The sequence below is a fragment of the Lethenteron reissneri genome, chromosome 46 (genome assembly GCF_015708825.2).
Source record: "Lethenteron reissneri isolate LAM-NWPU_2019-01 chromosome 46, ASM1570882v1, whole genome shotgun sequence".
Classification (NCBI taxonomy): domain Eukaryota; kingdom Metazoa; phylum Chordata; class Hyperoartia; order Petromyzontiformes; family Petromyzontidae; genus Lethenteron; species Lethenteron reissneri.
In genome coordinates, this window is record NC_083824.1 from 12,549,101 (window position 1) to 12,568,762 (window position 19,662).

Sequence of the window (19,662 nt, forward strand, 5' to 3'; positions counted from 1 at the left end):
ACTCCTCCTCAATCGTGCTACATATCCGCCGAAGCAGAAAGGATATATTTATAGTAACGGTTTAATTTGCGCATGGTTATGAAAAATTCTTACCTGTACAGCCGCACAGATCACGGGCCCGGCGGCTGTTAGGGAGCACCAATTAAGGCTGTAACGGTGTCCGGCGTCACGTGGTCAGCACAAGGAACTCTGAGCCACATTGTCACGCAACACGCAAACTGCAGTGCGCGAACTGTATTGGGTTTATGCTGAGTCAGCTGCGGGGTGAACCAGGGACATGGCGATCGGAGCGTAAGTGTGTGTTTATGTCACGAGCCGAACCAGTATCCATATCAACCCCTACGCACACAGGCCGGATAGTCTACCTCATGTTATGGACGTGCTATGTTATGGTGTGGCGATGAAGTGGTAACAGGACTTTCGCTCTTAAACCCAGCGACCCCAGTTCGATTTCCGGCCACGGCTGGCTTTCAGCGGCGAGTTATGTCCCAAAGCGAGGTCCAAGCAAAATCCACGTGATCGACATCCATCCAGCAGTGGATTGATGATGGCCGATGATGATGACAATGATTGTCATTGGAATAGGGGTGAAGGAGCCTAACCTCTGAAAGTCAGCAAACCGATGAAAAAAGCTGAGGAATGTCGAGTTGGGGTACCACGGTGGCGGGATGTTAATTACCTCGCCTGGTATTCAGGAGGTCGTCGGTTCAATCCCGTGCCTGACGCCTGTTGTATATTTCAAATTTGCATGTCTCTCTCCCCGTGGTGGCGTGGATTTTTACTTCGGATCCTCTGGGTTTTCCCCCTCCCTCTACATTTAGAAACACGCGTTTAGAGTATTTGGCTGCTATAAATTTCCACTTGATAAGCCACTTCGTTGAGCTATGATTTGTGGCCGGGTCGCTTTTGAAAAAGAGAAATATAATAGCTCAGTGGGCCTTACCTGGTAAAATAAAAAAAAGTTAAAATAGTGTTCAAAATTTTTTTTTCATTAAAAGATAAAGGTGCAGCCCTGCAATTGCTTGCTCACACCGCTGCTGGCAGTAGAGTCTCGACTTGAGCAAACTACAAACAGCCCCTCGAGAGGAGTGTTCTTCATTACGCTTCAAAGGGGGGGAGGAGGGGGGGAGAGGAACACTTTTGCCGACAACACATCATCAGTGTGAGGGCCGCCACACATTTGAAACCATTGGGGGGTTTGACAGCAGCATGATGATTATGATGATGGGGGGGGAGTGTTTTCTTATCTGTTGTGTAGTGTCGGGGGCCCCACTAAAGGCCACCAGAGGCCGCCAGTCGCGCGCGGGCCTTGCAATGAACAACACCGCTCTACGCGTACGTACGCACTCCCACTGGTTTGCCAACTTTTATTAAAATGAAATATAAAAAAGTAAAATATGTATAAATGCCGGAAACAAAATGCCATCAATTTATTTCCTTCCGGATCAACCTGCATCACAGCCCGCGGCCCACCGGGAGGGCCTTAGCGGACCACCGGTCGTGCGGGCAACGCCACTTCGAGCACCACAGAGAGAGGACTCAATGACGCTGTCTTTCCGACAGACCTGTTCTTCACCTGAAGAACAGCGTCTTTCCGACAGACCTGTTCTTCACCTGAAGAATAGCGTCTTTCCGACAGACCTGTTCTTCACCTGAAGAACAGCGTCTTTCCGACAGACCTGTTCTTCACCTGAAGAACAGCGTCTTTCCGACAGACCTGTTCTTCACCTGAGGACGGCTGCTTGCGTTGTGGCCGAAACGTCGTGAGAATTATTTGATTATGTTTTATTTTTATTATTTTATTATTTCCCTTCTACGTGACTTTACCGAAAGAACCAAGAAGAAGAGGACTCAATGTGATTATTCATCGTGGAGGAATGTGAACACTTGGGGCTCTGTGCGGTGTCGTGGGATCACAAACCTCTTGTTCGTGAATGGCCGCACGCCGCCATCAGAAGGAAATTTAAAAAACAAGAAAATGCGACAAAGCTCAACGGGGGGAATGCAAGAAAACCCAGACAGCATGGCAGCGACAAATGCAAAATTTCAGCCGTGGAAGAAAAAAACCCAATAAAATTACTGTAATAACACGAACGCCTCCAGGCCTTCGCGTCGTTTCTCATCGGAAGCGGCGAGAGAAATACTCAAGAGAGGTCGCCGTCTAATTAAAACAAAACCTCCGAAATTTTTATCCCCCCCCCCAGAGTCGCGAACAGATTTGATAAAAAATAAAGTGTTTTCACTTTTCTCCGGAAAAATATCCACGCTGTCGTTTTCCCACTCAATGTTATAATGAATAAAAACACCCCCACGGAAACATTGGTTGTGTTTAGCGTTTCCGGAGCACACGAGCGCGTCTGTGTATGTCTCTTACCCCCCCCACCCACCACCACCCATTGTAATCTCCCGTGCCCCATGGCTCATAGGCTTCTTGATCACAACCACGGGCGTCATTAAAGGCGCTGCAGTTGAATTACATTCCGCGTGGTCATTCTCACACCACCACCCCAACGTGAAAGTGCCCTCGCATCTTCTGCCCACGTTCCCCTGACCTTTGCCCTGCGTTGACTTTGTTTATTCCCCCTTTGTTAAGACCCCCCCACCCCCCAGGTCTATCCCGTTCCCTGCGTAACGCCTGCATCCGAATCGCCCGCAATGCACCCCCTCCTCCACCACCGTCAGACAAAGATCCCCCATATAGCCTCGGCAGACTCTCGGGGCAAGTGCTGTTGGCGAGTAGCAGCACCTATGAAGGTTGGCACGGCACACGAGGAGGTGGGGTAGGCCAGCACTACGCCCGGCCGCCTTTGTCTCCCCAGTGACGATGTTTACACACCGTACCAGGTACTCATTTGAGGCTGAGTCGACCTAGGGGAGGCGCAGGACCGGTTCAGATGATAATTATCAATGGTGTTGGCCGTGAGCGGGAATAGAACACGGGTCGCCAGGTTCTTAGCGCAGCGCGCTAACCGCTACACCACCACTCTGCACACACACTCGCACACACACACGAGCACACACACATACACAAGTACACACTCACACACCAGCACACACACACACGAGCACACACACCGGCACACACACACACTAGCACACACACACCAGCACACACACACACCAGCAAACACACACACCAGCACACACACACACACCAGCACATACACCAGCACACACGAGCACACACCAGCACACACCAGCACACACACACACCAGCACACACACACACTCGCACACACACACTCGCACACACACACACTCGCACACACACACACGAGCACACACACACACACTCGCACACACACACACTCGCACACACACCAGCACACACACACACACTAGCACACACATACCAGCACACACACACCAGCACACACACCAGCACACACCAGCACACACACACACCAGCACACACACACCAGCACACACACCAGCACACACCAGCACACACACGCCAGCACACACACACACCAGCACACACACACACACTAGCACACACACACCAGCACACACACACCAGCACACACACCAGCACACACGAGCACACACACACCAGCACACACACACATGAGCACACACACGAGCACACACACTCGCGTACGCGCATCAACACGCGTGCACACACTCGCGGGGTTGTTCTTATAATTTGTGGAGCCTTCAAATCACTCACTTAGAAAAATGACTCACGTTGAAGGTGACTTTACATCATTCCCTACTCAAGAAATTGCCCCGTGGCTTCATGAAATGCGGTCCGCGATTCAAGCCTAATACAATGTCACGCGTGTCACGCGATTTTTGCCTAAATTGTGGATAACATTTATGAAAAGGTTTAAATAAAATGACAGTACTATTTTTTTTTTGGTCAAATGCCCCATAACACGCGAAAAAAAAAACTGCATATAGCGACAATTATTTATTTTTTAAATACAAAACCACAAACTTTAACTAAGGAAAACGAGCGAGATAAAATAATCGTGAGAACGTTGGATAACTCGTGTTATTTCGGAAAGGCTTTCATCACTTGAATACTAATCCCTCAAGGTGCCAATTTAACACAAATCAATTTACATATTCTAATTTATTACCACTACGGGAGCGAAATCTTTATTTTTGCCTTTCACAATTTCAACTTCACAAGGTACAATAATTGTGAGCCGTCTTTCAATCTGCTCACCCCCCAAACCTCGCTCCGATCACACGCTCTCTGAAGACCGTTTACAGCACTTCAACCGGACACCGATTAATTACCACCACCACCACTCAGCTGACTGCAGCCTCTGACCGACCGACCGACAGTGCTCGGATGAGCAATCACCACGCGCACACGAGTTGTCAAACTCTGGGGCTAAGTGGGTGGTGGGCAGCAGAGCTCAACAACAGCACAAGACCCATTGTTGCACAGTACTATCGTACACCAATGCTCCACGCAATCGCCAACCCGTACTGACCAGCGTGGTGAAGTATGGTCAAACAGCCTGGGGGAGGCCCTCTATGAGAAACAAAGGTCGCAATCGGGTACCCGATACCCGTACCCTACCCGATACCCGTACCCTACCCGATACCCGTACCCTACCCGATACCCGGCTACCCGTACCCGGCCGTGTAGCTACACATGTAGCTACGGGCCCCGCACTTTCAAGGGCCCCACGCTGAACGCTTTCAGGCTATCAATTCTGGTTCAGTGATTCTGCACTTGCTCTATTACTATAGTACTATACTGCCTTCAACTTTTATGAACGACTGGGTGTTTAAGGTTAGCGATTTTTCGTATTATCTGTGGCTGTATAGAAAATGAAAATATACAATTACTTTACTGTGCAAGTACAACATTTGTGTTTTAATATTGAAGTGTTTTTTTATTTAGGGCCTCTTTTTATAACAACATATGCTACAGGCCCCGCAACGAGCTTAATCTGGTCAGTACGGGTTGGCCACGTTTGCTGTGGACTACAGTGAGTGGCTGGAAGTGCAGGCGTCAGGAGTGAAACATGGCCAATCGTGGGTTGAAGCCACAAAGGGTAAGAGGCATCTTCTTGGTTCTTTCGATAAAGTCATCACGTAGAAGGGAAATAATAAAATAATCAAAATAAAACATAATAAAATAATTATCACGACGTTTCGGCTACAACGCAAGCAGCCGTCCTCAGGTGAAGAATGAAACACCACCAAGCTTGGAGCGTATATTTCAGCTGGGTTGGAGGGGGAAGAAGAGCGCCTTGACAAAATAATTTGCATATCAAGAGGAATTTAGCATATTTATGGGAAATGGAGGTGGGCGGGGGTTTCAAAGTCATATTATGCCCGTGCATTATGCAGGATTAGCAGCATCAAAGGGAGGGGATAGGTGGTAGCATTAACAAAGGGAAGGAATGTTAATAGTATGTAGCTGCAGTTACGAAACCACGACGTTGAAAAACTCAAGGATAAACTACATAGTATCATCAGTATACTAAATATACTCTCCAATAAGCTGAGCTACTAACAGTAAGTAAGCTGAGCTACCAACAATGTATTACTTACTTAATGAATTACAATTCTATGTCGCTAAAAAAAGTAATAAGAGAAGACATCGCACGAGGTGGGCACGTGTCTCAGCGAACTCATGCCGCCAGGGCGACGAATCAGCACAGCTGATTTCATGGGTTCAAATCCAGGTTTCTCAGCCACTCGAAATTAAGCTGGGATCTCAAGTGCAATGGAGTTGCTGGTCTCAGTCTGGTCGCTAACGACTGCATAACCCCATTGTGTAAAATTTGCTTTCGCACACTGGATACGTTCCAGGTATGAGAATAATAATTACTAGCTTTTTTGCCCGTCCAAGGACGGGTGTATATCGCAGTAAATGTGAAATATTAAATAGAAAAAATTGTTTAGCTCATGATTATTAATGAGGGGGGATGGGTTGTCTCATGTGGAGTGACGTCACCCGTTAATTGTTATTGTGGAGGGGTGCGGCATATGGAATGACGTCACCCGCTCATGATTATTAATGAGGGGAGGGGTGCGGCATGTGGAGTGCACGACCTTGTGCGTTCGTGTCAATTTCCACGTAGGCATGAATATTAATGAGGGAGGGGGGGGCTCTTTTGCAGTGACGTCACGCACGGATGTAGCACTGTGCTGCTTAGATTTATTTTTAAATCCTTTATATTAAGTTCACTTGCTTGCTTGCTTGCGCGCTTACGACCGTGCAAATCTTTCGGTCGTTTTTTAACCCACTTCCCGTGATCCAATCGAGCTGACATTTTGCACACAGACTCGTTGTGCGTGACAATTTATTTTCGTGAAATTTTTTTCCCCAAAATTTTACACTTTTTAGGAAAAAATAAATTATATTTAATTAGCAATTGCTTAATGGTGGCAGGCAATCATCTTACCCATAGGTGGCAGCCATCTCAAGCCAGAGGACGAGAGGACTCTAGCCGCCACGCATATAAAGGATTTATAGTGAAAAACTTTGTTTTTACGGGTTAATTTTTTTACCGTCACTTTCTGTAAAGACACATCAAGATTTAACCGCCTCTAAGGAGAGGGGTTCCACACAACTATTAGATCTTTTGACAGACTTCGAGACAAGAAGGCTCATCTGATCGAGTCGCTCACTTTTCTGAAGAGATGCCGCGACACCAAAGTAATACTTTACACTGACATCTGCTGCTGTCACTTCTCCTAATGCTAAACGGATCTTGTTCAGGGCCGGCCGAGCCCTGATCTCAGAGAGAATAAGATTGCTCCGATTTGAACTAGACAATTTAGACAAGACTCTCTTGCAATCACACTTAACAGTGACAGAAAAAATGCCTGTATCTGATTGGGAACATGTAGATAACATGACAGCCTCTTCAGCCGCCTCAATGTCAGCTAAATGCAAAGATAACCTGATTTCCAAGTTCAACCAGAAGCCAGATCCACACGTTAAAAAGTTAGACGGCGGCAAGATTGTTATCAATCAGAGTAACAGCCCAATTTCAGACAGCCTAAAATCAGTTCTAGCTAAAGGGTTGAATTTCGCAGTCACCCCTAAACACATCCCAGTTGATGATATCATGGCCCAGGTCGACGTAGCCACTAAGGGGTTGCGACACATTCCTGCAGACGTGGCAAGATCGGAAATCGCTGCAGTCCTCAAAAACGCTAAGACATATTAGCAACATCAGCAAGGATGAGCGCTTTGAGCCTTCTCAACTAAAAAAAAGAGAGATGACTAAGTCATCCTCTGAGCCGATAAGGGCAATGCCACTGTCATCATGGACAAAACCACATACAATAACACAATTCAGGTCCTACTTAATGATGGCAGCTATACCAAAATCAATAGAGATCCTACCGACCGCCTGGTTACAAAAAACAACAATACCATCAGTCTTGATTTGAAACATTCGTGACTGCAGGAATCCATACTCTTTGGTTATTTCGGTAAAGTCACGTAGGTAGAAAAATAATAGATCACGACGTTTCGATCGCAACACAACCACAGCAAAAAAAAAGCATCAGTTTTTTCTTTCTGTGGTTGTCCCACCTGATGACGATTGCTTGTGTTGCGATCGAAACGTCGTGATCTATTATTTTTCTACCTACGTGACTTTACCGAAAGAACCAAAGAGTAATATCATAACTGATTCGACATCTTTAATCGAACCAACCAAGCGGCTTTCCTTAAAACCCTCTGCTGCTAGACCACCCAGATTTTATGGCTTACCAAAATCCATAAAGAAGGTACACCCCTTCGTCCTATCTTCTCCACCATTGACTCACCCACCTACAAACTGGCCAGATTTCTGTCTGAGACCCTACAACCATTCACTGGTAAGACCACCTCAGCTGTACTTAACTTAGCTCACTTGGTATCTCTATTTAAAGACATCTCACTATACTGAGACCTCCTTTACCAGTGGCAAAATATAGTAGTAGGTTTTTACCCTTTAAACTGGTACAAAACTGACACCTTTATACAAGGGATCATGTTTGCAATAACCACAACACAAGTAGTCAAAATGCAAACAAAAATAAACAACTCTGATAATGATAATAATATGCACTGTCCTTGAAGTTGATTGGTCCACACCCGAGACAGCTTTCCTTAGAGCCTAGTCTCCATTGGTGTTGGACCAGATGACACCAAAAGGCGTACAACTCAGATGGCTCAATGAGACACTGTCTACAGGAAAGCCACCCAAACGGATGCCGATCTAAAGCCCGACTCCCACCACCATCCATCCCAGAATAATTTCCTCATCGAAACTCTACACCATAGAGCTCATTGTATTTCTGACCATCACCACCTAGCCAGTGAACTGGAGCACGTACACCAAGCCCTCAAGATGAATGGATATTCGGACTACACAATCCGTAAAGCCATCACCCCAACCGTTGGGAAAGAACCATCTGAGGACCCAATCAAAACCATCACCTTGCCATGCATAGCAGGGGTCACCAAAATTATTTCCAAAATCATGAGCAAACACAAGATCCAGGTTCGATTCAACACAGTACATACAATTCGTGATCTGACCCCATCTGTGCAGGATGTGGTCCCTGACATGCAATACCCCGGGGTGTCTACAAACTAAGCTGTGTTTGCGGCAGTAGTAACATTGGGGAAACTAAGCGACATGTCTCGGACCGTCACGCTTGGGGGTAGGCCTCATGTGGAGTGACGTCACGCACGACACACATTCTTGGCTCATTATATTAGTAATTTTCATTTTTGTCATCCAATAATCTCGTAGCAGTGGGCAGCTTCCCAAATGCAGGTTCATCCTGAAAATATCTTGACTCACCATTGCATTCCAGTTTATCCATAATAGACAGCGAAAGCCTATGTGTTAAACAGTATAGTTTACCATGGAAGTCCATTTTATCGTCGGAGTCCAGTTTATCATGGAAGCTCATTTTGCCAGGTGCACCATTCACACTTGTTTACAATCTCACCACACAGAGGCTGTTTTGGACCGCTTTCTTAGACTCGTGAATGGAAAATCTTTCGTATAGAATCGTGACACCGACGCGGCACCATTGACAAACAGGCAAAAACACAAACAAGGCAGACAACGCAGGAAGGGGATGCTGTGATACCACCATTTATAAACAACACGACGCTGCATGTTCCATACATACATTACAGTGTATATAGATATACTTTGTTTAAAAAATTAAATCGAATGGTTGTACAACTGTAGGAATAACGACCGCAAAGGATTGTCAAAGAATTGCACTTTTACATTATTTTAAACTTTTCCGTATTTCACACGATCAAATCGAGAACTGAAATTGACCGGCGTTTTAAATGGACCGATCGGCACGGACACGATTGGAATGCTCTGCAGAGACCGTGCGTCTTGGCTGAGGAGGAGAGGTGGTGGTGGTGGTGGTGGCAGCGACGATGATGTGATGGCGGCGGTGATGGCAGTGATGGACATCGTGGGGTTAAGGGAGAGACGCAAAACCGGTGTTAAATAAAGTGCCATCGTGACAGGGACGCGCAGACGTACCTAGCAGGAGTCATGGCACACGGAATCACTATTTTTTTTTTGCCACGACACTGATGGTGGCATTGACGGCAAAACACCTGGGCGCATGCACATCTACTGTACGTCCTCTTAGGGGATATTAAAAAAAAATGTACAGCGAACAGCGGTAGCACCCACGCACAGGTGAAATGGAATAAAGTAATGAAGAGATTTACCTCCTGCCGCGTTGCCAAAGGGCGCATCAAATTAAAGAGGGGTGGGAATAAAAGCAAAACCGTTGAGACGTTACAATACCACGTTGATTCATCGCGGCAATCTATTTGCAAAATTCTCTTTGCTTGACAGCCGTAAGTGGCAGGGGGAGGGAGGGGGGGATATAAATAATGCAACTTCGCTCTGGAAGTCAAGTGTGGCACTAACAGCGAGACGCGTGCCAGGCGCGCGCAAACACGGCAGCGCCCGCGCGCGTTTTCCGGCCAACCCGGACGAAACGCAACGTTTTCCTCTCGTGCTCCCCTTCATTGTCAACGTGTCACCGTGCTGGTGATGGATGGAAGGGCGCACACGTCCGCCGAAACTTATTTCGCACTGTGCGTAGCCAACCGGGATGAACGGTGCTGGGGCAACTCCACTGCATTATGGCCCAGACCTGTCCCCGGATTTGCGTTCGTTTTACAAGTTGTGCGTACCTCGTGACGCTCTTCGTTTCGGGCATAATCCGCAATGATAATAATAATTTCGGAATAATTTGAGCTCGTTTAAACTAAGTTCAGAGTTGTTCAGACATACCTTGAGGCTATAATAAACCTTTATCCCGGTTTTCCCCGCTGTGAGACCGGCTTGTTTAATGCAACGAAACTTATTGCAATTTTTTTTTTAATCACACGGTCCGGTGAAGTGTTCCTTAATCGTAAAACGTTGAGTCCTTTGTCCACCGCTGGGTGAAGCCTCACATGGTGTCTGTCCGTGGGGTTTGTAGAACCACGCAGTGGCGCACAAGCACAACCAACACATCCTCTCGACGCGCTCGTCAACAACACTGCGACTGGTTGCAGTGGCGAGATGTTAACTCCCTCGCCCTGTCATGCGAATCTGACGCCTGCTGTATATTTAAGAGTTTGCATGTTCTCCCCGTGGTCGGGTGGATTTGTCCTATGGGTTTTCCCTCCACATTTAGAAACACGCGCTGAACAGCATTTTGCTGCTCCAAATTTGTACATAAGCCACTTCGTTTGTGGCGAGGTCGCTTCTGAAAAAGTGGGCCTCACATGGTAAAAATAAAAATAGTTAAGATTTTTAAATATTTCAACACTGCCACGTCTCGTTACCGAAACGTTGGCAGTTTTATATATTTTTTAATTTTATTTTAAGGCCACAGTGTTATTGACGAATGTGTCGTGGGGGTCCAGAATGTCACATGCCACTGATGAGAGCCGTGGCAGGTAGCCAGGTCCATCGCGTAGCACGCGAGCCACGGCAGCACCACTCGACCCCCGGCACCACCACTCGACCCCCGACTTATTACAGCAGATATTAGTAGGTAAGTGTGCGTGATTATTAAACATTCTCCCCGGCTTATCACAGCAGATGAGTAGGTAAGTGTGCGTGATTATTAAACATTCTTAATGAGTAAGATGAAGAAGACGTCATTAGATGTCAGTCCTATGAGCATCATAACACAGTGGGATGCCCCTATTGTAATTCCATCATAGCCAAAATTGAGACTGGTCCTTGTGAAAGGAACGTGGACTTTGTTGCGGCATGGATTCACGGCAGCCAATGGAGACGACGCACCGCCCATTGGCTATTTGTTAATGGAGATTTTCTTCTTATTTTGTCGTGGTACGCGTGGAGCAGTGTTTCCATTTGTCATAGTTAAATTAAAAGTAATTCACATGAGCCAGTCACCTAATTGTCTGCAGTAAGGGCGTAACACGAGGAGGGTTGCCAGGGTTTCTCCCGTGCACACAGCGTTGAACCCAGAAATGATACCTGTATACGCGACACCAAACATTAGTAACTCTCAGCTGTGACACAAGTTTCACTTTGAGACGTTGTAAAAAGAACGAACCAAGAGAAGACAACAAAAAAACGTGGAAAAGCAAAATAACAAAACGCATCATTCTGTGGGAAACTTAGAATTCCCCGCCAAGAATCGCTCAGGAACCCCAGAATTCCCAAACACCAAAAAAAATAAACTCGTCTGCACAACAGATCCGTTTGCCCAAAAACACAATGCGCTTGCGGCAACAGACAGCAAAGCTCAGCGAGGCTACGCTTAGCCCGCGGCTACGCGGACAAGCTGGACCGCCCAGCCGTACGCGTGCCTCGGGTTTTTTTTGTTTGTTTAACATCGTCTTCAGCAGATATAAATTAAACTATGTACACCTTATGTAGGATCAGCCTCGACTATGCTTCCTACACCTGTGGCCATCCCTGCCCACGGCGGGGATGGCGTGGATGGGGACGACATTGTAACGGCGCAACGCCCCCTGCTGCAAGCACGACGGACAGATCCGAGTTCACAAACAACTGCGTAGACTTTCGCGGGCGTGCTGTTAAGCTCTCGGATGCGTTTTCGGTTTGTACCGCGCGAAGCGTCCGACGTTTTGCTTCACCGGCCGGGAGAGCATCTTCATTTCAGTTCCAAAAAAAGAGTCGGAACACCGCGACGAACAACACTCGGTCGAACTCGCCTAAGAAACACATCGCAGAGCCGCGGCGGCACAACCGCCAAAAGCCTACACAGGAGTACACTTAACTGCCACCCAATTCCACCGCCCATGTATGCGTGCGCTCGCTTCGTTTTTAATTTCAATTTGGCGTGCGGGGCGCCGCCGAGGGCTTTCCAATCAGCGGAACGCGCGTCACGCCCTGCATTTACGTTGAAACCCACCACCTCCCGCAACTGAGCGAGTCAAATGCGCTGCAGCCTCGTTCGCAGCCCGAAAGTGTCAACTCGGGCACTTTGCGGGAGACGCGGACGGGCGACGGCGATTCGTTTCTGGGGCTCGATTTGGAAGGGGCTGGCGGCGTGCCTCTCTCCGTCTCGCACACAGGTCTGCTCCGTATTGCACAGGACAAGGGCGCGCGTGCAGTGCTCCACTCACCGGGCGTTCGCCGGTACCCCCCGCGGCAAGGGCAGCGCGGGGGGGATGGTGGGGGGGGGGGGTGCCTTTCGGAACACGTGCCCGCAGCGTTGGCACAGAGCCCTTTAAATAAGTCTACACGATTCAGTTTTCTCTTTGAACGGCGAAAACACAACACGGCTACAGCTGAAATCAAAAGAACCCCACCGCTCGACACGCGCGTCAGAAAATAAATGCGGCCCGCTTAACTTTTACCCGGGGGGGGGGGTGGGTGGAGTAGGTGGGGGGGGGGATCGAGGGTATAGCTGACGAACATGTCGCCCCCCTCGCCCCCGCATGCAGACACGGGCTGTGCAAACCGCACGCACGCACGCACACGGCTACAAACATCGTTGACAAAAAAAAAACGAAACTAAATAAATAAGAGCTCCCGAGCCCGTAGGGGATCATCTCACCGCCCGGCTCCGGTTTTGAAGAGGAAATAAAAAAACAACTTTTGACCCCATCACCTTGTCCGCACGGAGGTGACGCGTTGCAGGCGACCCGGTTGACTGGAAAAACGGAGGGGGGGGCGATCGCTGTGAACATTGCAATGCTGGCGGTAGTTACTTCACCGGAGCTTCTGCCAACATGGCAAATTAAACTCTTCGCCTCACCTTGTCCCGCACGCAGGTGACGCGTTGCGGGCGAGGCGGCAATTTGGAAGGCGACCGCTATGAACTCACCTAAACAATTTATTATGTTACCAGGCAAGACCCACTGAGCTGTGTAGCTATTGTTCAGAAGCGACCTGGCCACAAATTATAGCTCAACCAAGTGGCTTGTCATCACGTGGGAATTTATAGCAGCCAAATATTCTAAACTCACGTTGGCAAATCTGTAGGGAAAAATCCACACGATTACCAACATACTGCTAGCAGAAGTCACTTCACCAGAGCTTCTGCTACCAGATGGTAGCATGAGAAGCAGCGTGTAACAGCCGGTTATTGTGCGGATCTTGGGGGCAATTTGGTCATACTTCACGACGCTGATCCAGCGTCGTTTTCAGAAGGCGGGCGGCGCGTAGAGGCGAGAGCACGAAAGTACAGTTCGACGCATTTTGCCGCACTGCCCTTGCTGACCGTTGTGCATGATGGTCACCCGTCCAAGTACGATGGTCCAGGCTCAACCCGACATCGATTTGGTCATCGGTGGAAGTGTATCGTGTGCACAGCTCCATCCTTGCTTATTCGTAGCATTCTTAACATCCTAACGCTCGCTCTCTCTCCCATGCTGCCATCTGGTGGCAGCAGCTTCGACGAAGTAACTCCCGCCAGCATTGCAAGTGTTCTATTAAACCGCCTGCGCGCACCGTTTGAGACCCCAAGAGCCAAAGGCAGAATTGTATTCGTTTCAAAAACTGGAACCAAGAGTGGTAATTTGTACCCCAATTTCCAGCGGCACATCCGAGCCGAGCCAGCGCGCGGGGGGGGGGGGGGCCCTCACGGCACGGGAAGGGTTTCCACCAGCAATTTGGCGCACCGAGCCATGAGCGAACTGCGATACGCTAGCCTTAGGACATCTGGATCAGGCTCGGGGGGGTGGCCAAGCGGGGCCAGGTTCAGCGTTGCGTGAGCTGGTACACGCTGCGAGGTCACGGCGTCATTTACAAAGCGTGTCTTGTACGCGACGCAAGATGCGCGGCTCGGATTCTGCAGTGGAAAAATGACCTGGTGCCTCGTGAGCCACGGACAGGGCTGGCTCGGTTGCCCAGTGGAACAGAGGCAACGGTGACCTCTCGGGGCGGCCTCACGCGGGCGAGGGAGCGGGAGGGGTCAGAGTGGGGGGCTGGGGTAATGAGGGGGGGGGTCGAGGGTCACACGGCCTCGGTGGGACCCAAGTAGCTCTGCAGCTTGCGCACGATGGCCTGGTCGAGGGAGAAGAGGTCGAAGTCGAAGGTGGTGCTCGTCACCTGGAAGTGTCCCGTCTCTTCGATGAGATTCACCACCTGTGGCGCCCCACGCAAAGACAAAGATCGCGGTTATAGCCTCATCAGACTGTTGGGGAAAGTTCTGTTAGCGAGCACTTATGAAGGCTGGCACAGCACACGAGGAGATGGGTGGCCAACACCATGCCCGGCCACATTTGTCTCCCCAGTGGTGATGTTTACACACCATACACCAGGAACTCATTTGAGGCCGAGTTGACCCTGGGGAGGCCTGTGATCGGTTTAAATAATCGTCATTGGTGTTGGCCGTGAGCGGGAATCGAACTCGGGTTGCCGGGTTCATAGCGCAGCGCGCTAACCGCGACCCTCCCACTCCCCACAGTCATCATCATCATCAGCCGTGCTCTGTCAACTAGTGGATGAACGCTTCCCCAAGTCATCGGCGTCTCTCACAATCTCGCAATGCAACAATCCATCTAGCTCCAGGTGATCTCGCCGCTCAATCTCCGCAGCGATCAGACTGTTTAAAACTACTGGACATCCGTGAAAAAGAGATTCATTGCTCATCGTATACAAGCACAAAACAAAATATTCGCCCACTTTCATCATTAACACTGCCACTGCCGTTTTTGTTATATAAGTTTCGTCACTAATTTTGTACTAGGGTCGGCATCTGCTAGACAGACGGACGACCACGCGGAGCTGAGAACAAACAGGCTATGGGCATCGTATTGACCGTTAAGAAAAGTGTGTCCAAGCAGGCCACGCCGCTCCAAGTGACGACAGCCGATGGGTCGAGGCCAACGACAAACGCCGAAGATGCTGCATAAAGCGTTAAGGTCCAGCCGTGCGGGTGCTCACACTCGAGCAAACTCGCTAGTATTTGGTCTACTCTTCTGCGTTGACCAGGCGTGATAAAAGGTGGACGAACCCACACTTTACCTCGCCGCACGTGGCTTGCCAATCGACTAACTGTGGTGAACTCATTCATACTGCTGGAGGACAGATTGGGCGGGGTCGGGGGGAGATTTCAGAAAGTCGCCCCACGGATCGTTCAACTATTTCAAACTATTCAACTATTTTTTATTCTACCAGGTAAGGCACCACACTGAGCTATACGGCTCTTTTTCAGAAGCGACCTGGCCACAAAAGATAGCTCAATGAAGCGGCTTACCACGTGGAAATTCATAGCAGCCAAATACCCTAAATGCGTTTCGATTCTAAATGTTGAGGGATAAACCGGAGGACCCGGAAAATAATCCACGCAACCACGGGGAAAACATGCAAACTACAAATATAAAGGAGTCAGGGTTGGGATCGAACCCACGTCCTCCTGAATACCAGGCGAGGTAGTTAACATCTCATAGCCACCGTGGCGCACATCCAGTGTGCTGACCATTACAACGGCAGCTCTTGAAGGCGCCGCATCTGCAGGTTAATTGCCGACGAACGAGGGGACCGAGCGGAGGATTTACCTGCTGCAAGGTGCTCCTCTCACGCAGCATCATGAGCCTGCGGTGCAGCCGTACCAGCTCCTCCATGTAGGCCTGCAAGCAGCAGCGACGGCGGTCAGGGAGGACAGACGGCGGCGGACGTGACGATCGGCTCGTGCACGACGCGCTCGTACAATAATACAAATAAAACAATCTATGACGTTTCGATGTAAAGCTTTCGTGACTGCAGGGATTCATATTCGTGGTTCTTTCGGGAAAGTCACGTAGAAGAGAAACAATAAAACAATATAAATATAAAACAATAAAAATTCTCACGACGTTTCGACTGCAACACAAGCAATCATCATCATCAGGTGTGAAATCCACAGCAAGAAAATCTGTGACGCGCATACATTTCGCGATTTGCTCATCAAGCGCCACAGGCCTAAGCTAAATGACACTTTGCGGCTGCTGCGATGTTGTTCTCAGTCGCTCATCATCTCTCTTTTCTTCGTCTTTCCCCACGCACCTCCGATTGCCCCCCCCCGCACCTCCGATTAGCAGGTTTGGCTACGTGCGGTGCGAAAGAAGCTCAAACCTTACAAGAAGACAGCAAAACGAACAATTAACGTCGCTCATCTTGTAGCTTGGGTTTGTCTGTCCAACACGAGTTTCTAGACTTCATGAATGACAAAGTCAAGCTACCCTGGTAGCTCAGGGCTGATATGATGTACTATAAACTATTTTTTATTTTACCAGGTAAGGCCCACTGAGCTATGTAGCTCTTTTTCCAAAGCGACTTGGCCACAAATGATAGCTCAATGAAGTAGCTTATCACGTGCAAATATAAAGCTGCCAAATACTCGATTTCACACGTGGAGGGAAAAACCGGGGGACCCGGAGAAAAACCACATGACCATGGGGAGAGACATGCAAACTCCAAATATACAGGCATCAGGGTCTGGATCGAGCCCACGGCCTCGTGCATACCAGGCGAGGTAGTTAACATCTCCTAGCCACCGTGGTGGCACCACAGCTCAGTGAGAGCACCGAGCCGGCAAAACAAAGATCTTGGGTTCAAATCTCAGATTCAGACAAACAGCTTTCGGATGTTGGGCCAATTCCATTCATGAAGCGTTTGGCACGTACTGTGCGTGAATACAATTCGGTAACCAACTTAACTGACTGCCGGAAATTGTTTGAAAACCAAAAAGTAGATACTTAATCCTGTGCAGAACACTAATATCTTAGAAATAGTTTGCCAAAACAAAACAGTAAATTACTCCTAGTAATTCAAATAACCATTTCACAATGTTTTAATGGTTATTTCAAAAACTGCGTGCCATCACCAGACAAATGTTACACTTATGCTGCAAGTAGCCTTGAATTTAAATCTATCAAACATAACCTTGAACTGGATATGTCACGGCTCCAAATCTCTTATCCACTGCCTGATTTACTTAATAAATTGTTAAATTCACACATTTACAGCTGCCTGGAAACTGGCAAAGGTGATTCTCAGTTTTTAATTTGGCGAGAAATTGACAATGTTTAACTATCGGCCAATATCACTGTGTTGTCTAAAGTCTTCAAGCTGTTTGTAAATTATAAACGAATGGACTTCTACACTCAAGTGTTCCTTTCTAAATCAGTTTAGGCCCGGCTATCGCCCAAAGCAATCTGCAATAACAACCCTGCTGAAAGTAATGTATGATATATATATAGTGTGCTATGGACCAAGGTCAGATTAGCGGAGAAATCTTTATAGATGCCAGTAAGACTTGTGATAATGCGGATCGAATGCTGCGGCACTACACAACTAGAATACTCCGGACTAGGTCCCGATGCATTTAGCGAAGGTTAAAGTCCGACCTCACTGGCAGGCGGTGATTTGTTTCCATAAATTAACAATAAAAAAAGATTGCCAGGCATCTAGAATGTGTGTTACTCTTATGGATAATCTAGGCCAGAGGAAGTGACTTCAAATTAGTTATGAAATCACAAATGGGGCTTCCCCAGGGCTCTATACTTGGGCCCCTGTTGGTCTCAATTCTCACACACCGAAAACATGCATATATTTCAATATTAATCAGTATGCTAATGATACAATCCTCTACTATAGTGTGAAAGCAGTTACTTATCTGACCGTCGAAATCCATAGATATTTTAATAATGTACAAAAGTGCTTCAGAGATAACAATCTAATGATTAATGGCAAGAAAACACGAAGATACTGACTTCACACGCACACAAAAAACATTGGATTATATCAGATGTGAGTTTTCATTTAATTCGCTTATCTGGCTCTGAGAATGAACAAATGAAAATATTTGATTGCTAGGCACCTACATTTCTATTTAAAGCTTTCGTAACTGCAGGGATTCATCTTCTTGGTTCTTTCGGTAAAGTCACGTAGAAGGGAAATAATAAAAATAAAACATAATAAAATCCAATTCTCACGACGTTTCGGCCACAACGCAAGCAGCCGTCCTCTTTCCGACAGCCCTGTTCTTCACCTGAGGACGGCTGCTTGCGTTGTTGCCGAAACGTCGTGAGAATTGTATTTTATTATGTTTTATTTTTATTATTTTATTATTTCCCTTCTACGTGACTTTACTGGTAGGCACCTACCATGTCTATTGCTGAAATGGATAATCTAGGCCAGAGGAAGTGACTTTACGCGAGTTCTGTGATGTCACCTCATGCACTAATCCTCTGATGGCCCCGCTGCGGGAGGCTTGAATGGGAATATATTTTAAAAGAGGTCACCACTGAGATCCCTGGATTTTAAATTGGTTTAGACCGGGGCTTTCAAGTGCAGCGAGTTGATTGGTTTCAGCCCGGTAACCAAATAACCCCATACAATTAAATAAAAATTTGGTTTTCACGTTCATTTGATGAAGATTTATTCTGTGGCAGGGAGTGTCATAAAACGGTCCCCCCGTATGTGTTGATGAAAAAGGTCACTTGAAGGGATACCAGAAGTAGTTCTCTCATATCTCCTTCTATGGGCTATTCTCTAATCTGCGCGCGGGAGGGGGGGGTGAGTCATTGCTCTGGTGGGCGAGAGTTCTGAAAGGAAACATCGTTTCAAGGAATGACAAAAATAGCTCAATTTGAATAAACTTGGGAAAAAATGACAGTTGAACAGATTAATTCACTGCTAAAAAATAACTGGAAATGTCTGACCAACAGGGTTGTAATACCTTCAAATATCCCATATATGCAATAACTATCGATTGTGCACAGCATGTTATTCGCCGGGTCATGGCACGGCATTTGAAGTAATTTAATTTAATTCATCGTTGTCTTACGCTATATTAATTTTCCCTGGGACTGCGGGTCACATGCGCTATTACTCTACCCTGTGTACATGACCACGGATTTGGATCAGCTGTCGTAGTAAAGGTGGACAGTGTTATTCATCTTCTTGGTTCTTTCGGTAAAGTCACGTAGAATGGAAATAATAAAATAATAAAAATAAAACATGATAAAATAATTCTCACGACGTTTCGGCCACAACGCAAGCAGCCGTGCTCAGGTGGAGAACAGGTCTGTCGAGAAGACAGTCTGAGAATTATTTTATTATGTTTAATTTTTATTATTTCCATTCTACGTGACTTTACCGAAAGAACCAAGAAGATGAATCCCTGCAGTCACGAAAGCTTTAAATCAAAATTTAGTGTTATTCATATAAATACGTGGTGCATCTATCATCAAAATAGACGACACATTGGGTACCA

The 19,662-nt window shown here is 47.5% G+C and overlaps 1 protein-coding gene across 1 annotated transcript in view; it reads right to left on the bottom strand.

Annotated features, from left to right (window-relative positions):
* Positions 1-9,064: 9,064 nt before the first annotated feature.
* The window catches only part of LOC133354063 (protein AF-9-like), a gene marked incomplete at its 5' end in the record, with an annotated part of 34,605 nt that continues 24,007 nt past the window's right edge, over positions 9,065-19,662 (bottom strand). Inside the window, 2 exons of the mRNA XM_061570614.1 lie at positions 9,065-14,546; positions 15,962-16,033. Of these exons, the coding sequence (XP_061426598.1) occupies positions 14,415-14,546; positions 15,962-16,033 (204 nt within the window). The remainder of the gene's footprint in view (positions 14,547-15,961; positions 16,034-19,662) is intronic.